The 18,262-nt window shown below is 48.1% G+C and overlaps 5 protein-coding genes across 11 annotated transcripts in view; 2 read left to right on the top strand and 3 right to left on the bottom strand.

Annotated features, from left to right (window-relative positions):
- Positions 1–1,015: 1,015 nt before the first annotated feature.
- cd68 (CD68 molecule) lies at positions 1,016–3,580 on the bottom strand. Its single transcript, XM_077589647.1, has 6 exons — positions 3,420–3,580; positions 2,575–2,993; positions 2,396–2,515; positions 1,860–1,926; positions 1,611–1,784; positions 1,016–1,528 (listed from the first exon to the last, which is right to left on the bottom strand). The coding sequence occupies exons 1-6, from the start codon at positions 3,460–3,462 to the stop codon at positions 1,389–1,391; spliced, it is 963 nt and encodes a 320-aa protein (XP_077445773.1). The 5' UTR covers positions 3,463–3,580; the 3' UTR covers positions 1,016–1,388.
- Positions 3,581–4,361: 781 nt separating this feature from the next.
- Positions 4,362–6,202, top strand: ing2 (inhibitor of growth family, member 2). Its single transcript, XM_077589648.1, has 2 exons — positions 4,362–4,642; positions 5,206–6,202. The coding sequence occupies exons 1-2, from the start codon at positions 4,498–4,500 to the stop codon at positions 5,988–5,990; spliced, it is 930 nt and encodes a 309-aa protein (XP_077445774.1). The 5' UTR covers positions 4,362–4,497; the 3' UTR covers positions 5,991–6,202.
- On the bottom strand, positions 5,060–13,012 carry rwdd (RWD domain containing 4). Of its 6 annotated transcripts, none has more exons than XR_013297414.1 (12): positions 12,142–12,387; positions 11,963–12,043; positions 11,647–11,756; positions 11,435–11,585; positions 11,253–11,361; positions 10,726–10,775; positions 10,391–10,557; positions 7,587–9,652; positions 6,264–7,484; positions 6,014–6,112; positions 5,790–5,884; positions 5,060–5,678 (listed from the first exon to the last, which is right to left on the bottom strand). XR_013297414.1 is itself a non-coding variant. In XM_077589649.1 (7 exons), exons 1-7 carry the CDS (start codon positions 12,163–12,165, stop codon positions 10,525–10,527), a joined length of 558 nt encoding a protein of 185 aa, XP_077445775.1. In that variant the 5' UTR covers positions 12,166–12,387; the 3' UTR covers positions 10,239–10,524. The 6 variants fall into 6 exon arrangements, 1 of the variants encoding a protein (XP_077445775.1); XR_013297415.1 differs by having other exon boundaries at positions 5,999–6,112; XR_013297416.1 differs by adding an exon at positions 12,767–13,012 and having other exon boundaries at positions 5,060–6,112; positions 12,142–12,212.
- LOC144066246 (uncharacterized) lies at positions 6,352–10,310 on the top strand. The gene is made up of 2 exons (XM_077589645.1): positions 6,352–6,569; positions 6,795–10,310. The coding sequence occupies exons 1-2, from the start codon at positions 6,435–6,437 to the stop codon at positions 9,999–10,001; spliced, it is 3,342 nt and encodes a 1,113-aa protein (XP_077445771.1). The 5' UTR covers positions 6,352–6,434; the 3' UTR covers positions 10,002–10,310.
- Positions 13,013–13,898: 886 nt separating the features above from the next.
- LOC144065351 (dachshund homolog 1-like) overlaps positions 13,899–18,262 on the bottom strand; it is a 29,516-nt gene continuing 25,152 nt past the window's right edge. The window contains exons 12-16 of one of the 2 annotated variants that reach the window (XM_077588080.1): positions 18,110–18,257; positions 17,812–17,958; positions 17,605–17,667; positions 14,590–14,629; positions 13,899–14,481 (exon numbers count right to left, since the gene is read on the bottom strand). In XM_077588080.1, the coding sequence (XP_077444206.1) occupies positions 14,592–14,629; positions 17,605–17,667; positions 17,812–17,958; positions 18,110–18,257 (396 nt within the window). In that variant the 3' untranslated portion in view covers positions 13,899–14,481; positions 14,590–14,591. Of the gene's footprint in view, positions 14,630–17,604; positions 17,668–17,811; positions 17,959–18,109; positions 18,258–18,262 lie in introns of both variants that reach the window. The other variant, XM_077588079.1, reaches the window with a different exon arrangement.

Here is an 18,262-nt window from a genome sequence, read left to right on the forward strand (position 1 = left end):
AAACGTCAATCAGTTGTTTTTACTGTAAACTCCCCCATTTAGATCATGCGATAAAACGCCAAAAAACAGTTTACAAACAAAAGAAAGCACGACAAACAAATTCGTTACTCACTTCTTGTTCCGCTCCCAGTTCCACTTCTGGGTCGCTGGTGCCAGTGTGAACCTAGGTTTCCCTCTGACGTCATTTCAGGAATGCCCACGATAACGCGCCTGCGCAAACGACATATTACGTATAAATAAAGCGACAAAAGCAGACGTAAACAAATCCTGCTTGTACTTTGTTTCCCCGATTTCGCTTCCAAATAATTCGAACGGTTTATTGCTTTTCAACAATTGAGCCACGTGAAATGACTTTCCTTCCAATCGCCCTCTTCTTTTACGAAAGTTTCCCACTTTAATGAACACATTATTTAACGTGTACATATGTAGTTACTAACAGCCTTCATATACTTTTGCGTGACTTAACCCATCTTCCAAACATCTCTGACAGGCTTTTTCTTGGCCAGCAACATAACCATTTTCCATTTCATCTTCGTTTTGAAGATAAATTAAATATTGAAACAAGATTTCAGAATTTAGATATATTTTTTATTATTCAGATTAGTGACAGTGCAAGCAATAGGCAGGAAAGTTGAGGAATGTTTTTGTTTGTTGCCGTATGAAGAGTGATTGTTTTGGAGCCTTTATTTTGGTATAATTGGACATCCGTTTTGATTTAAGAAATTAAGACGCGTAAACATGGGCATTCATGATTGTGCACTGGACTACATTATAAACAAATTGATATATGATTCAGATATTTCTTAGGTCAGCAGAGAAAGCCTTGAATGCCCTGACGGCACACCACTGTAATATATATATATTTTTTAATAAAAGCAACATGGGAAAGAACGCTTGCAATGGTTCTTTTTTTAAAGGAATACGACGCTACCTTGTGGTCAATGCACCTCATTGAAAATACTTTTTTATCTTTATACAGACAAATTGAAGCTCTTAAATCCAAGTTTGTCAGAAGCATGTTTTACAAATAGATTCCTTTAATGGCATAAAGACATGACACACGTGTACATAAACTCCCTTATTAGACTGCAAATGCACCCAGTCACATTTAAAAATACAAAAACACATGGGACATGCATTCATCGTTGTTGGCAAGTTAGCGACGTCCGCTTTGTCCAAAGTCAGTAGCAGATATACATTCACAAAAACAGCTGGGCTCCGAGTGCAATTAGTGCAGAAAATCGTAAAAGTGATGACAGCCAACTGATATCATAAATTCCAATTGTTTTTTTTTTAAACTGATCTTACCCGAGTCTTGAAAGCGTAAAGTCGGTAGTAATACACACACAAGGTCGAAGGGGCGACGGAGGACGGGAGATTTCTTGGACTCACAGCGCCTGGTAGCCGTCCGCCCTTCTCCGGCGGCCGAGGAGGTAGACCACCACCACCACCAGGATGAGAACCAGCAACGTCACACCTACCCCGATGGCCACGCTGTAGTTGGGTTGATCGGCCGCGCACTGGTCAGCTGAAATCCGGTGTTAAAAGTTACATTTCTATGAAAGTCTAGTAGAAAATTTAAAAAAAATCCTCATCCAGGGTCTACTTACTGACACCAAACTCGTTACTCTTGGAGAAATTGAAGGCCTGCACGCGGTCGTCCTTCACGTCCAGATACAAGCCGTTGCCCATGTAAAAAGAATCGCTGCGGCACGAATACGAGTGGCCGAGCTTAGCGGAGAGGACGCGAAGTGAATTGTTGCTAGCGGAAAACCGCGAGCTTGCTGCAAAAGATGAAGCGGGGATAAATAAAAATTAATAAATGACAACCCGGTTTCGAGGCTTAAAATTGGACTGACCTGGACTCAGAGGGTAATTCAGACGGAACGTCAAAGTGTCGACGTAGCCGATGCTATCCTCCGTACTCTATAGAAAAATAAAACATTTTAAAAAGCAGTATTTTAATATTGATCAAACAATCGCAGTGATTGTGCGATTAATATTCAATCATTGACTAGGTGGCTTGTGATTGATTGGAGGCATTTAGTAGTGCTTGTCAGGGCCATTGTATCATCACATCTGCTTGGGAGCCAATAAGAAGATCCCATTGTGGTTTGGTACCATCAGATGCACTTAGATTATTTTAGGTGCATTTTTTTTTAATTGATGGTGGTGTTTGTGCGGGTGAGGCAGTGTGAAACACATCATCACATGTCCTGACAAAAAAAGAGAAACAGGCTTGTCGAGTCCACTTCCTCTTTCGAGCCATTTTTCACCCGTGACCAAAATCACATGACCTACAGTCAAATCTATGATAAAGCTAGTAAATGAAAAAATGTCAATCAGCTGTCATTTTTAAAGCTGGATTTTGGAGAGTTGGCGGTAAAAAGCAAACCTTGTTGAACAAGAAAGTGATGAAACCCTCCGGGAAGACCAGCGTGAGGTTGCTCCTGCTCTGCCGACATTCCCCGACGGCATGCGTCTTGTTTGGCTGGACCTTGAACGCACCGCTGGCCTGCAAATCGTTTGTTAGGAGTAGAAGGTGGCGTCGATACAAGACCGAGGGAGGGCTACCTTTGGTGTTTCCAGGCGGATTGCCAAGGCCACGTGAGCCATCACGCAAACCGTCGTGTCGTTCTTCAGTAAACGGTAGTCTCCCGCTGTGACGGGGCCGGGCGGCGTGGGCTGGGGCTGGGGTGGAGTGCCGGTGGCGGTCGTTTCGGCGTGGGGAGTCGGCGCCGTCGTGGCGTTGATGGTCGTTTCGGCGTGGGGAGTCGTAGCGTTGATGGTCGAGGGCGCGTGGGAGGTCTCGGACACGGGACTGGTTAACGTCGTAGTCTCGCCGGTCGTGGTTAACGTCGTAGGCTCGCTGGTGGGGATTACCGTCGTGGGTGTGGTTGGTTCGGTGGTCATCACCGTTTGGCTTGACGAAAAGAACTCTCCGGCGGGAGCCATGGTGGCAGGCGGTTTGACATGTTTGGACAGTGACAACCCTGCAAATGTGGGGACAAAAATAAGACATTTGAGCACGTGAAGCAGGAAATATTGGGATGAAAGCCACTCGTCGGTTCACAAATGTCAAGTTTCAACTTGGTGTGGGGGAGAAGAACAAAACAAACAAACAAATAACGCTAATCAATGAGTGCCAGCTGACTTTTGAGTCGAAATGCAGCACGATAACGCCACATCCACGCGAGATCAAAAGTCCACCTCCTGTTCGTCAAAGTCGCAAACGAGTACTTGAGGGTCAAATTAGTTCTTGTTGACCGTTTTCAACAAACTTTCCAAGTTTTGTTTGGGAAATAAACGTCAAGGACACGACAGAAAGCGAAAATGAAAAGAAACCGCTGCCTTAGAAAAACAAAACAACATTTAAACGCAGTAACAATACGTTTTAAAAAGGACACTTATGGAATTACCTGAGAAAAGGCAGCAAAAAAGAATGAAAATGGCACTTTTCATGGCAGCAGGTGCAGGTAATCGACTGCCAACAACGACGACGATGGACCAAATGACGGTACTGCTCAAAGGCTAGTCAAGCACGCCTTTAAAAGCACGCTCAACAACCGGAAGCGGACACCAGGCGCCAAAATAAAAGGCTACCTTGTCAGTTTTACTGCTTCAAAATGTCATTCTTGAACCGTTTTGAGTGGCACCACTCTTTATGACCTAAAGACACAACAAAACGAGTAATCAGACCTTCAAACTATCGGACATTCAAAATGTAAACTCTCCCGTTTGCCTTTATTGTGAAATTAATACCACAAATAGGTCGTGAGACTCGTCTGTAAGTAGTTCTTATGACGGGAGGTTATCAGGAAATGAAACTTTGCACGTTTAGTTGAGGAAAAGGTCAATCTCCTAAAATAATGATTAGATTAGTGCGAATGATCGCTGCCACCCTCTCAATCAAAATTGATTGGACGTCGTCAATTTGTGTAACAATAGTTAGGGTGTCGTGAGTGCTAATCCGCAAATTGGCTGCTCAATTATTGCTATTAGAAGTCAAAATATCAGGAAATTTCCATTCACATCCAAACGAAACTCTTTTAAACACTATTATAGTTACAAGACCCAACCGTGCTCTCTAGCGGAGACGCAGGGTAATGCATAAATTGAATATGGCATTAGAACTGATAGTCTAAAAATGTTATTTGTTTTTAAGTCCTGAAAATGTTTCCCCATCACACAATTCAACAATATATATCTGTAGCTAAAAAAATAAAAATAAATGTACCTAGAAATGCGATGCTAATGACCTTCTCTCCCAGCCAATGGCGAAGGCGCATTATCACGGGCCACGCCTTTCGTGACGCCTCGGAGGGGGGAAGAGAGCGTTGAAAACCATAAAAGGAAAATACTCACGCATGCGCGCTGGTGTCAGTTTTGTTTGAAGTGAACTGCCCTTACGAGCTCGCCAGCTCGCCAAGTCGTCCGGCATTTCAATCCAATCCTATTTTTTCTTTTGGTTTCGATTCTCCATGCATCGCGGGGAACATGTTAGGCCACCACTACCCCAATGCTGACAAATCGCAACAACTGGCCAACTACGTGGAGGATTATCTGGAATGCGTGGAGTCTCTACCTTTGGACATACAAAGAAATGTTTCCGTGCTTCGGGAAATCGACGCCAAGTACCAAGGTAACGCCATCGAGGGCACTTTTGACCGCGGCGATGGCGGAGGTTGCAAACGGGCTCCGTCTCGGAATGCCTCGTTTCCCAGTTTACGTCAACGCAGCATTAGCGAACTCCTGCAAGGGGGGCGGGGGGGAAATGCACATTGGCTGGCCCTGTGGGAGATGTGCAAATGTATTCCGACCGTGTTCGATTCCCGGCTAGGTTGGGCTTACCCGATGGCGTTCGGTGTCAATTTATTGGAAAAGTCAAGGGGATGTGAAGATTTTTTTGGCTGCTCCGCCAACTGTGCGAGAGCTGCTGTTGTATGCCCTGCCCCCGTCACGTTATCTCCGTCTCGTCACTTCCGGTGAAAGGCTGTAAGGCGGACTGTTTGAAAAAAAAATGCTTCCTTTTAAAAAAACAAACAAAAAAATAGCGCCCTTCTTCTTGCGTCAATCACATAGTACCTTTTATTATTACTATACCACTACCCACTCGAAAGTCATTGGTATCGTGACACGGCTTAACTCACGAGCTGCCATTGACATTAGCAGACGTCCAATCCGCTTGCCGTTTTCTCTTTGCAGAAGTGCTGAAAGAGGTGGACGAAGTCTTTGAGAAGTACAAGGCGGAGCAGGATGGCGGCCAGCGCAAACGCCTGCAGGTCCAACTCCAACGGGCGCTCATCATCAGCCAGGAGCTGGGCGACGAGAAGATCCACGTGGTGACCCAGATGACGGAGTTGGTGGAGAACCGCTCGCGCCAGATGGACTCGCATTCCCTGTGCCTCCAGGAACCCTGCGAACCGGAGCGCCCGGCCACGGAGCGCCGCGCCAACGTCCAGGAGCCGCCGGCCGCGACCGCCGTGGCTCCGGCCGGCGGGGGTGGGGGCGGCGGCGGTAGTAGTGGTGGTGGTGGTGGTGGTGGCGGCGGCGGCGGCGCCGACCGGGCCTCGGCCCGCCGCCCGCGGCGCCAGCGCAACAGCGAGAGCCGAGACTCCAGCCACCCGTCGGCCAACGGCTCGGTGGCGGACGACGGCGCCGACGAGCCGCCCGTGCCGCTGCCCAGGGAGAAGAAGTCCAAGTCCACCAAGAAGAAGAAGCGCAAGTCCAAGCAGGAGCGCGACGCCTCGCCGGTGGATTTTGCCATCGACCCCAACGAGCCCACTTACTGCTTGTGCGAGCAGGTGTCTTACGGCGAGATGATCGGCTGCGACAACGACCAGTGCCCCATCGAGTGGTTCCACTTCTCCTGCGTGGGTCTCACCTACAAACCCAAGGGCAAGTGGTACTGTCCCAAATGCAGGGGGGACAACGAAAAGACTATGGACAAAAGTCTGGACAAGAACAGAAAAGACCGCCGTTCCAGGTAGTGACCCACCTCACCTCTACCCACCTGCCCGTCGGTTCAGTTCAGTCCAGTCCAGTCCAGTCCACAAGAGCACAATCCAACGCCAATTAAAAGCCCCTTGCACTCATCCAAGGACATGTCGTGCTGTCACATTCATTCATGTTATTTCTTTTAGTGAGAACTTTCTTTATTTTTGATGTATTAAAAAAGAGGAAATAAATCCAACTAAAGCGACTTTGCCGAGTCGTCGTGCCTTTTTCCAAAATCGGGGTTGGAAACGCCCGTTCGTACCTACCGAGTCGGCCCGGTCGCCATCTTTGATGGCGGTGAGCCTTGATGACAACGTTTGCGGGACGGCCTTGACGACAAAGCGCGATGTCGAAGCCTGGTGACAAAGGGCCGCGATGTCGTACCCCGGCGCCCTTTGTTGGCCTAGGGGTGGACTGGATCGGCACGGCCGGCAAACATGAGTCGTGACAGCCCCACGTTGGGGCCGGGAAACGAAATCCTATCTGTGGAGAAGATCCAAAATGGCATTAAGGATTTTTTCGCCCAGCGGGGGATGCTCGGCGACGATGTCAAGGGTTGTCGTACGGGACAGGTAATGGCTTGTCGTGTTTTGCCTTTAAAAAATAAAATAAACTATCTAAAAACTCCAATTGCAGAAGCAAGAAGGGACATTAGGCATTAATACTAGTCCAAAAATCCCCATATCGGAAAGAACCATGAAGTGTTTTTGTAAGATCTTGCTTCCAACTGCCAAAATGGCCGCCGTGAGGGCATTTTGTGTGCAGTTACCTTTCTAATAATGGCATTTCTGCTTTAGAACATCACTTACAGCCTCAAGGATAAAGATGAAGAAGCCAACATCAACCACATCATCAAGAGCATTGTGGAGAAAAGTACCTTGGATTTGGCCAACTTGAGGCAGCTGATTGTGGTCTGGGACCGGGAGGAGCGCGCCGCGTCCGCCTCCCGCATCGACGAATCGTCCTACGGCGTGCTCACCCAGGAGAAGATCAAGCAGCACCTCAAGGATTTTTTCTCCCAGCGAATCGTCGTGGCCGATCGAGAGGAGGGGGCTTGCGGCGGCGATTCGTCCGCCTTGAAGATATTCGCTCGCTCCGGCGCCGCTCGGGACGCCGACGTTTTGTTCCTCGAGGGAGCGGACGACGGCGACGTCTCGGAGGAACCGGGACCTGGTCGAGTCTCGGAGGAACCGGGACGCGTCTCGGAGGAACCCGGACGCGTCTCGGAGGAACCCGGACGCGTCTCGGAGGAACCCGGACGCGTCTCGGAGGAACCCGGACGCGTCTCGGAGGAACCAGGTCGCGTCTCGGAGGAACCTGGCCGCGTCTCGGAGGAACCTGGCCGCGTCTCAGAGGAACCGGGCCACGTCATTTCTCCCGCTTCGTCGGCGTCCCTCCTGGAGAAGGCCAAGGATTTGATCAGCCAGGTGTTGAACCCGGTGGTGGACAGCATCGGCAAGACCATCGTGGAGAAAGTCAAGATGACCCTGGAGAAAACGGTCAGTATGTGCAGCGACAAGACCAAGACCGAACAATCCCCCGACGGCCCTTCGCCCATGTCCGAGGGGAACTTGACGCCGGAGCGTTACCTCTTGTCGAGCATGAGCGACGCCAGAGCCGAGACCACGACGCCGCGTGCGGACTTCAGGGATCGAGAAGCGCCGGAGGTCAGGCGTCCCTCCACCGGCTTGCCGGAAGAAGCGGTTTGGTCTCGACCCGAGGACCCGGAAACGGACCATCGGGAAGTCGTAGGGTCACTGGAGGGCCGGAGCCTTTCGCAGCGATCGGAAGGGGCCAACCAGGGGACCCCCCGCGACGATCCCACCAGGATTTCGTCCGGTTCACTGGAAAGGACGAGCACGGCCAGTAACCTGGTTCACGACATGGTGGACGTTTTGTGTCTGCCGGATTCGCCGGAACGGAGGTCCTCCGAGGGGCGGCTAGACGGTGTCGCCACCGGCTTGTCGGTCGAAACGGCGCATACGGATCCGGGGTCGTCGCAAGACTTGGTGGAAAAGAGGCCTTCCTCCGACTTCGCGTGGACACGGGGACGTCTTGTCGAGACGGCGTCGCCGGGAGCGGTAGGCGATCTGGAAATGGCGGGGTCACGCGGGACTTCAGAAACGGACGCCGATTGTCAGTGGCAAGAAGACCACCGAGGAGAGAGTTCCCTGGAATCGGTGGATCCCAGCCATCCGTCGCACGATGTGGCAAAGTCGTTCGATTCGGACGGCGATCTCGATTGGCCGGTGGTCAACTTAAATATCTCGCCAGAGGTCGTGGATTCCGACGAGGAGTTCGAATCGAGGCTGTCCAAGAGATCCGATGCCGTAGACGATGACTCGCAATGGCCCCAAGACCAAAGAGTCCGGGCCCAGGAGTCGTTTGACGTCACCAGTCCTTCGCCAGAGGACGCCGTTCGGCGTTTTGATGTCAAGAGCTGTTCCACAGATGCAGCGGACCGGGCCGAAAGCGTATCCCGGTTCTACGACACGGTCGCAGAGACGGCTTTCAATGAAGATTTTGACTGCACATCTACACGGCTCAAGCCGAAATTGTCGGAAGACAGGGTGTCCCGGACCTCTTCGTCGCCGGAGGAAGGCTTGGGGCTCGTCGCCAAGTTGTCGGAGAGCAGGCTCTCGAGGAGGGCTTCATCCAAAGCGGCAGATGCCTTTGAACTATCAGAAGACAGGACGTCTTACAAGTCCTTGTCCCCAGTCGAAGAAGGGGTGGTCTCTACGGTGTCGGAAAGTAGGCTGTCCAGGAGGGATTCTTCCAAAGTGGGAGATGTCTCCAAGTGGTCAGAAGACCGCCTATCTCAGAAGTCGATGTCGTCGGAAGAAGTAGGGATTGGCCCAAAGTTTTCGGAGGGAAGGCTATCGAGAGATTCGTCCAAAGCCGGAGATGTCTGCAAGTGGTCGGATGAGATTTCACAGAAGTCTTCGTCCTCAGAAGAAGTTGGCTTCTTTCCAAAGATGCAGGACAGTAGGCTATCCAGGAGAGCCTCCTCCATATCGGCGGTGGATGTCCGCAAATTGTCGGAGGACAGAATGTCCAGGAAGTCCGCGTCCTCTGCAGAAATGGGGATTTCACCCAAATGGTCGGAAAGCCGGCTGTCCAGGTCCTCTTCCAAGTCCTCGCTGGACGTTCGCAATTTTTCCGAAGGGAGGCTCTCCAGGAGGCCTTCCTCCAAGGACGCCATGAAAGCCATCTCCAGGTTGTCGCAAGACCGCATCTCGAGGAGGTCGTCTTCCAGGGACTCGGTGGACGTCATCTGCAAGTCGTCGGTGGAGAAGATTTCGCGCTGGTGCCTCTCCCGAGAAGCGGCGGACCCCGAGCCGAAGTTGTCGGAAGAAAAGATTCCTTCGTCCAGAGTGCCCGGAGATCACCAGCTCAAAAGCTCCAAGGACAGTCGCTCCTCCGTGTCTTCCTCCGACGGCGTCAAAGAGTCCTTTGAAGAAACAACCGAGCCGGGCAAGACTTCGCCGGAACTCCAAGCCGTGTCCTCCGACTGGAATCGGGTGAAATTGCGGCGTGGCAAGCGGAAGATCTCCTGGCTTCTGGAGGACTGCCCCGGTTCCTTCTTGGAGTGCATCAGCACCCAACCGTCCATTCGTCCCATCTTCAAAAAGCTCTCCGCCATGTGGAAGACGCACTACGGCCGGAGAAAGAGCAAGCGAGTGAAATCCATGGGCGAGAGAAAAAACCTCAGGACGCGCCTGTCCGTCCTTTTCAAAGAAAGGCCGCCGTCCTCTCTGGCCTCGTGCATCAAACTGGCGCAGTCGCCGCCCGGCGACGGCGAGGACGAGGCGTCCGGGAGGCCGCCATCCGCGCAGTCCTTCGAGAACGCTCACAACATCCATAGCTTTTTTGAGAACATGTTTATAAGGGAGTTCTCCGCCAGGTTGGAAAAATCCCTGAAAAGGGGCCTCTTGGATGTCGTCAACGATTACAACGAGAGAATTTCACGGGACACTAATGTAGATAAACCCAAGCCCAAGTAGGGGCGACGTTTTCCATGCCGATAAAAATATGTCCGCTAATTTGGAAAGCGTAGAAGACGCAAAGTCACACAAGCAGGCCAATTTAAAAAAAAAAAACTGGGAAAGTGGACTTGTATTCAAAAGTGATTAGCTTAACGCTGTGTTGTTTTGATTGGTCGCAACTTGAAAACGCTGTCCTATATAATTGTAATAAAAACATTTTAAGAAGTTCTGAAAACAAAGTTTCAGTCGTCAAAATAGTTTGTCAACTGCGGTTTATTGGAGTACTATAAAAAAATGGTTTTCAGGTTAAACAACTGAAATAAATCAAATCTGGTGAAATCGTCAAGTGTGGCGATAATACAAAACTTCTATTTTTAAGGCAAATGTTCCGAGCAGCGAGTCTGTACCTTCAGAACGGGGAGAGCCGTTTTCTTGGCTTTTGACCGGGTTTTCAAGTCATCCTTTAGGGAAAACAATGCATTGAAAATATTGCCTCCGATCGGTCCACCTGTCGTCCTGGAACGCCGGCGGGGGGGGGGGGCTATTCGCCATCTTTGCCTCCTGTTTTACTCAGCTGCAACATGAAGAAGAACCCAGAATGACGCAACACGTCCGGATTCTTGGAACGTTTTCAGTACTTACATGCTGGATTTTGGTCATAAGAAGGGAACAAAAAAAATATCAAAATGTTAAAAAAAAATGAATACAGCAGGCATATGTAGGAGGTTCATTGCATACGTACTTTGATGACGTCCACCCAGTTCCAACCTCTTGGCAGTTCCCCTTTGTTGTCTGAAAGCGCAATTGGAAAAAAGTCTCAGTTTAAATGTGACCAACTCGGTGAAACTCACGGCGTACGCCCTTCCACGGTACACGGTCGATTGGTCGCCCGGAAGGCAAGTGATAATTACCATTTAAATCGTTGCTCAAATTACCTAAATACAAACTGTGTATGACTATTTAGTCATACTTAATGCCCTAGTAATTATTAGGCTAAAGAAAAGCTCCAAATGTCCCGGACTTTTATTGTTTTTTTGTTGGAGAACTTAAGACCCTGATGTCGCTTCTTAAAGGGACAGCGCACGTACATACAAACTCTTCTACACTCACGCGTCGGCTCAGTGAAACTGCTCATGGCAATTATTGGCTTTTATTGATGCGTAGACCGTCTTGTTTTACCTTGTTTTGTCGCTGGTCTTTTGGTCGCCCGTTGTCGCGGTCATGGCGACCAAAAGACCGGCGACCAATCGACCGCACACGCCCTCCCACCTGTCCGATTGATGATCCTCCTCTTCTGCGCTTTGGTGAGCTGCTCTTTCTTGTTCTTCTTGGCGTTCGCCGCCACGTTGGCCGCCGAATCGCCTCCGGACGTTAGCGTCTGTCGGGAACGGGACGGTCAGCGACAGAGCGACCAGACCGACTGACTCCTTTTGCCCGGACTTTGAACGCACCACGGCGGTGACCACGGGTCTGTGGTTCTCCATCAGCGCTTCCTGGTTCTCCTTGGCCCACTCGAACAAGGTGTACGTCATGGCGTCGCCCAGGTTGGCCTCCACTTGTTCCTCCAGCTTGGACAGAATGACTTTCTTGGTTTCTGGAGCGCTGTCATAGGCGGTGAAATTCCATTTGTGTTTCTCCATCAGAAGATTCGCGGCTGACTTACATTTTGTTGTTAAAAAAGCCACCCAGGGAGATTTGGGGGCCCGTCTCGGGGTACGTCTCTGGCCACGAGATGTCCAAAATAAAGGCTTTGGAGTCGTCTATGTCTCCTATCTGTTGATGTGTGGAATTTATGATCAGGGATAAGCATTTTTTTTCTTCAAAAGACTACTAATGACTTATTTTTTTACATACATAATAAATGAATGCAGTGCTGCTAATACAGCCAATGATACCAACAAACAACTCCATTCAGGAACATATATTTAGAAGCAAATGACTATTTGCTTACTATTATAATGTAATTGACTGTAACTCACCCGCAACTGAAAAGAAACTGGACCGAGCTCTTTAAAACAGTCGTCTCCCTCGTAGATGGAGCGAAGAGCTTCCAACTCCATCTTAAAACAAGAGCTCGTAGTTCAAACGTGTACTTATGCGCCGAGAAATGGAAACGTGTTAGCATTTTGCTAACTCAAGTGTTGCATTTGCGCCTTACCTCTTGATCCTCGTTCGCTGTCATTCTTCAGCTTTCGTTTGGTTGCGGCGCACTCTTTCCGCAAAACCAAACTTTCACGATAAGGACGACATTAATGTTGTTAAATTGTGATGAATTCAAGCAAACTTGCGAGGACATTCACAATAAACATTGACATTTTCGGCGCATGCGCTATAGAGAAATCCTCGTCCTCATTGGTGGTTGACACACCAGTCTCAAGAGGCATTGACCGCCACCGTGTGGACAGATTATGTAGTACAGGACGAGAGGCGTCCATTTGTCGTTTTGCTGTGAATTGAAATGAATTTGTCACTAGTCGGCCAATCCATTTAAAGTGGGTAGTATGGCACTCTTTAAATATTTAAATAAACATAAAAATATTCTTTAAAAATGCACACAATTTAAATAAATGAGGATTTTATGGTTCAGCAACAACTCATTTATTTTACTTTTTTTTTTTACTTGTACTGCAGCTGCGTGTACTTAATTAAATTGTGGAGGTTGGCCAAACGTTTTCATCTGAACGGAGATATGAAGATCAAGTTGAACAGAAAAAAGTGCACATTCTACTAGTAGAAATATAAATTTAGAGACGCTTGTAGTAGAAAACTGCAAAATTTCTTACCTTATTCGTGACTTTCGTTGTGCAGTCTGCATCGAGTGTAAAAGTAAGCCAAAAAACCTCGGAAAAAGTCCTTCCGTGCAGACTTCTGTTAGTGTAATCCATAAAACGTGACTTGATTGTTTTTGCCGTAAATTCCTACATTTAGGTCATGCAATAAAGCGCCGAAAAACAGTTTACAAACAAAAGAAAGCGTGCATAAACAAATACGTCTGTCATTTCCTGTTCTGCTCCGTGTTTCACTTCCTGGTCGCCAATGTCAGTATCCCTGTGACATCATTTCAGGGATACCCTAGTTAATGCGCATGCGCCATTCTATATGTAAACAAAGCTTCAACCTAATCAAAAACTATTACAGTCCGCATTCATTCATTCATTTTCTGTACCGCTTATTCTCACAAGGGTCGCGCCCATATTGTTCAATAAATTAAAAAGCAAACAGTTTAATGCCAAAACTAAATCAGAAAACGGGAGACGATTCATTTCTCGTTTGTTATTGACATACAATCAAAACGAAAAAGCGTAATACGGGTCGTTTTGCAAAATGAAAACAAACATGAATGCCCCCAAATTACACGACAAACCTACTATTGACATTCTCCCTGAACTATATATAGTATATATATTTTTTTGTGTGTGCTGTGTACATAGAACTGACTCAAATAAACAAACACTATTTTTAGTCCATATCTGTGCGTGTTTCTGAAAATACTGTCACAAAAATACACTTTGAGTGAACTCATATCATATTGCAAATAAAACAAACTGTCCAACCATCTTTTACTGTCATTTTTTTGTGTGTAAATATGCTAACTTGCATCTGAGGTTCCCCCAAAAAAGGACAAAGTATACATTGCAGAAGCGGAGCGTATACTTTGGTTTGTTCCCCTTCATTTTCTCCCGCGTAGTTACTCCCATCCTTCACGCCGTCGGCTCTTCGCCCCCTCCTCGTTCCTCCCATCATCCCCCGTCCATCGCTCCTCATCCCCGGGACGCTCGCCTCCCGCCGTCCATCGCTCAGCTCTCGGGGCTTCCATTAGGGGGAAATGGAAAAAGTGACATCAACTATTTGGGCGGAAAAGGGATGGAGACGGCGGTCCGTTCAGTGAAGAAAAGATCACGTCACCCCAACGGCGTGGTTGTAATCACGTATATTTGCGCCCAGTCACACAAACGAGAAACCCAGAGTAAACAGGCAAGTGTCGCTTCTATCTACACACGTGAACCATTCCTGTACATTTTTTAAATTCACAAAGAATTGACGAGAGTTCACAAAAAAAAACGCGTGTGGCAAAAGTTCCAAAAGTGGAGCCGATTTGCTCGAAAGAAAGGGAGGAGAAAAAAAAGTGCTACTTAACTCACTCAGCATACAACTAATTCTTGCTCAGCTTGAGGATATAATAGTCTAAAAATCGCCGTTATATAAAAAAAAGTTTTTTTTGTTTGTTTAACATGTCCTTCATAGTGATAGAAAACACTTCATTGAGTCCAAGATGAGAAGGTGGAGGAGTAGGTGCAATTTGGGTACAAAGATATGCCAACACATTCTTTTTTTTTAACCTAAAAAGCAACAACAACAACAAAAAAAGATTATGAAATGAGTTCCTGGAATTTAGTTTCCCACAGCACCTCATTTCAGCGTTGATTCCTTCCAATTGGAGTGGGCCAGCCAATGAATGGCCAAATAACCTTGACATCCATCCATCCATCCCAGCATGCTTTGTGGCGAGGGGGAAGAAAAAATGACCGGAAGGAAGTCACATGATTTTTTTTTTTTAATAATGCAATGGTTGTGGGCGCCATCCCGGCTGAGGAGGACTCCACACCTCTAGAACATGATGGTGGTCTTCAGGAAAGCCCGAGATTCTGAAGAGAGAAGAAAAAACAACTGTAAAACAAACTAAATTCGACCCAAGAGATGGGTTAGCCCATGGGCAAACTACGGCCCGCGGGCCATATACGGCCCGTTAGGCTTTTTAATCCGGCCCGCCGACGTTGTCCAAATTATAGTAAAAATCAATGACCTCATTCATTTCCCTGCAATGCCCTCGTTTCCCCGATAGATGGCGCACGAGCCTAGTAAAAGTATGTAAATGTGTGTGGGAGCTCCTTGAGAATACTGACACATTTCTGAACATTTAACTTTTACTGTGGACATCCTGACACACATGAACGAGCTGAATGTGAAGCTACAAGAGAAAAAACAGTTTGTGCATGAAATGCAAGCAAACCTTCCGCCTTCAAAACCAAGCTGGTTTTATTTTTCAAGCAAATATCAGACAAGTCATTTGCTCATTTCCCCACACTGGTTGCGTTAAAAGAGGCCCCCGCATGTGAAAAAATACAGGAAATCATTGGTCCTTTTTTCTGTTTATGTTTCATATGTACTGTTATGTATTGTATCTTGTGATGACCCGGCCCGTCTGTCAAATTTTTAAAGTCAATGTGGCCCCCGGGCCGAAAAGTTTGCCCAACCCTGGGTTAGCCATTGACGACAATAGGCGTCCGATCCGCGCCGTTCAAACAGATTTTACGTCTATTGTCGCGAACTGCCAAGTTGAGTTTTGGTCAGAAAAAGACGTCGGGAGGACGGACGTGTCAGGATAAAAATAATCTGAGCCCAACAGATAGAGGACGGAAGGTGAGGAATGGGAGGGGCGGCACGTGGCAAACAGACGGATATAAAGGGGGGGGGGGGTTAAAAATAGCCAAGTGCAGCAGATGAGAGGAACGGTGAGTAGGAAACAACACGTTAGCTTCTTTCGCTAACGGATGTCACCTCGGGTGGAGGAAGCGGAGGGGCGAGCGGGAAGGCGTGCGTTATGGCGTGCGTTATGGCCGCCCCTTATGCAGAAAATATAAACAGTTTGCAACGTTGGCAGAAAACAATGACACCGCAGGGAAAGAGGAGGCGTGCACGTGTTGGATTTTTTTTTGTTCGCATGTATGAGGCACAACGGAGATTTGAGATTAGATTACCGACATTGAGGCAGAGGAGAGAGCAGCAACATTTAAGACAGACCGTATAGTTCAAACTACCGTATTTTCACGACTATATGGCGCATAGTATTTTTAGCCACAGTGTCAGTAACGAGTGCTATTTCTGTATTTTAAACACACAAAGGACGCACCGTTTTTTATAGACTCATATATATTATATATGAATATCGAACCGCAATAGCGCTGGCTACCGGAAGCAGCCCCACACTCTATTTCCGGTTTCCGGTGCGCAGTGACTGCTGGGATATATAGTTCTTGCACGCTAAAAACACGTTTTCAAAAGGCAACGGAAGCAAAACTGAGTTGGGTTGTACTTTATTTAGCCATTTTACAACTTACTCACGTCATCATCACCCACAAATCCATCAAAGTCCTCATTTTCTGTGTCCGAATTGAACAATTGTCCAAATGAGTCATCGAAAACGCTGAGTTTTATACGTTCGTCCAGGCGGCCACAATCCATTCGCGAATAGTAGCTAGCTGGTAGCTAGCGTAACTTTTCCAACAGTGCTTTCCATGCTTCGTCAAGCTGTATTGATGTCGATGTATACAGCCCACAATCCATTGGGTGTATTGACATAAGAACTACTACCTATCCCAGCAGTCACTGCGCAGTACTTTGTCTACGGGAAAATAGTAGAGTCGGTGTACCCTATCAACTGATTCATGTTATTTTATCGTGATAACAATTCTAGTATTGGTCCATATATAAAGCGCACTGGATTATAAGGCGCCCTGTCTATTTTGGAGAACATTTAAGACTTTTATGTGCGCCTTATAGTCGTGAAAATACGGTACTAATATATTCAAAATACAATGGAAATGTTCATGAATTCATTCAACGATTACGCTAATATGAACACCATCAATAACCGAAACCATGAAAATTTGATGGATAATTAACCACAAACAAAGTTTTCAGTTATGAAAATTATCCATGAGCTGGCTTTTTTCCTTCTTCCTCCCCCCCCAAGTGGCACGCTTCTGTCACACGCGAGAAAAGCAGGTCGTTTCCAGCGGGGGGGCTACTTCGGCTTCCAGCGCGGTTGCGGCGAACTCGCCTTAAAATCGCGGGCGCGCGTCATCCGAATGAAAAATGCAGCTGACCTGCCTCGTTAAAGTCTATCAGCGGGTTGCCGTAAATGTCACCGGGTCTGGCAACGAGGTCGCATTTGTCAACCTGGACCCCCCCAATCCCCCCCTCGCCCTCCTTTCCCTCGTCTCCCCCCGCCCGGTTGCCGTCGACTCTTCATTTTTAGTCGCAACCTTTCCCATAAAACCTCCCTGCTTCTCTTCTGATTGTAACAGCGCATCTTTCTTTGCATTCAGCACTTTTCTCCCCGCTCGTTAATTAAGAGCGCGGAAGGTGAGAGGCGAGGGACGTTGGCGCGCGCCGCCGTGCGTGTATTAAAATCGGCGTAGATGCAAAACGCTTTTTTTTATGGCGTGTGGGCACGCGGACGGACGGCGGCAAAGGGGTCCTACTGGGCCAATCCGCGTTAATGAAATCAGGCGCGTCCGCCGGCGTGTACGCGTTGCCGTGCGCTCTCAGGAGAGGTGGGGGGACTAAAAGGGGTCTTAAGAGGAGAGCCGGCTAATTACAGTTCTCGCTCTCAGCCGAGTGCGGATCAAACTCGTGATTTTTTTTTACGTATTCAGCATTTAAAAAAAAAAGAAGAAGCGTCTCAATGTCAGGCAGGACCGAGCACAGCTGGCGAAAGGACGGCGCGCACGTAAACACGATGGCGCCTAAAGAGCCTAATCCTGTTATGATATCAAATCACCTACAGCCAAAGCTGCTTCTTGTAAACACTTGTGTGTGCGCATGTGTTTGTGTGCACCTTGCACGGCTCCGGTGTCTTCCCGGTTCCCGTTCAGTTCTTCCCTCTGATCGGATCCGGTATCTGCGTGAGACAGAATGAGGAAAAATGCATTTAAAACATTTTTTAACCGGATTCATGTCATTTACAGAAGAAAAAAAATCCCGGCATAAAACATCCGGTTCCAGAAAAATAGCAAAAAATGGCGGCTTTCTGAATTCCAAGCACCTGCGGCGTGCAGCGGTTCGGGCGAGGACGAGGGCGAGTGCTTGAGGATGTCCTCCCCCCTCTCCCGCCGCTTGGATTCGAACTCCAGCGCCTCCTGCAGCTTCCTCTTGGCCTTCTTCTCCTTCTTCAGACGTTTCTGGATGGACGCTGGAGGAATAGAAGAAAGGCCAATCAGCTTACCGCGTTCGTCGATAAAATCGTAAAGGTTCACGGCACCAGAAGGATCATTTTGAAGGAGTTCATGTCAATTGTAATAAATAAGTAAAGGGATGAGTGGGATAAAAGCCAAAAAGGAGACCTCGGCTCTGCAGTTCGGAGGTCAGCTGCCGCTCCAGACTCTCCCTCATCTCTCGTTCGCGGTAGAGCTCCATCTTCAGCTCCCTCTTCTCCGCCTGGATCTGCTTATCCTGCACGCGGGCGTTGTCCACAGCCATCTTCAGGAGGCCCTGAA

Source organism: Stigmatopora argus, chromosome 20, assembly GCF_051989625.1.
Source record: "Stigmatopora argus isolate UIUO_Sarg chromosome 20, RoL_Sarg_1.0, whole genome shotgun sequence".
In the NCBI taxonomy this organism is placed as follows: domain Eukaryota; kingdom Metazoa; phylum Chordata; class Actinopteri; order Syngnathiformes; family Syngnathidae; genus Stigmatopora; species Stigmatopora argus.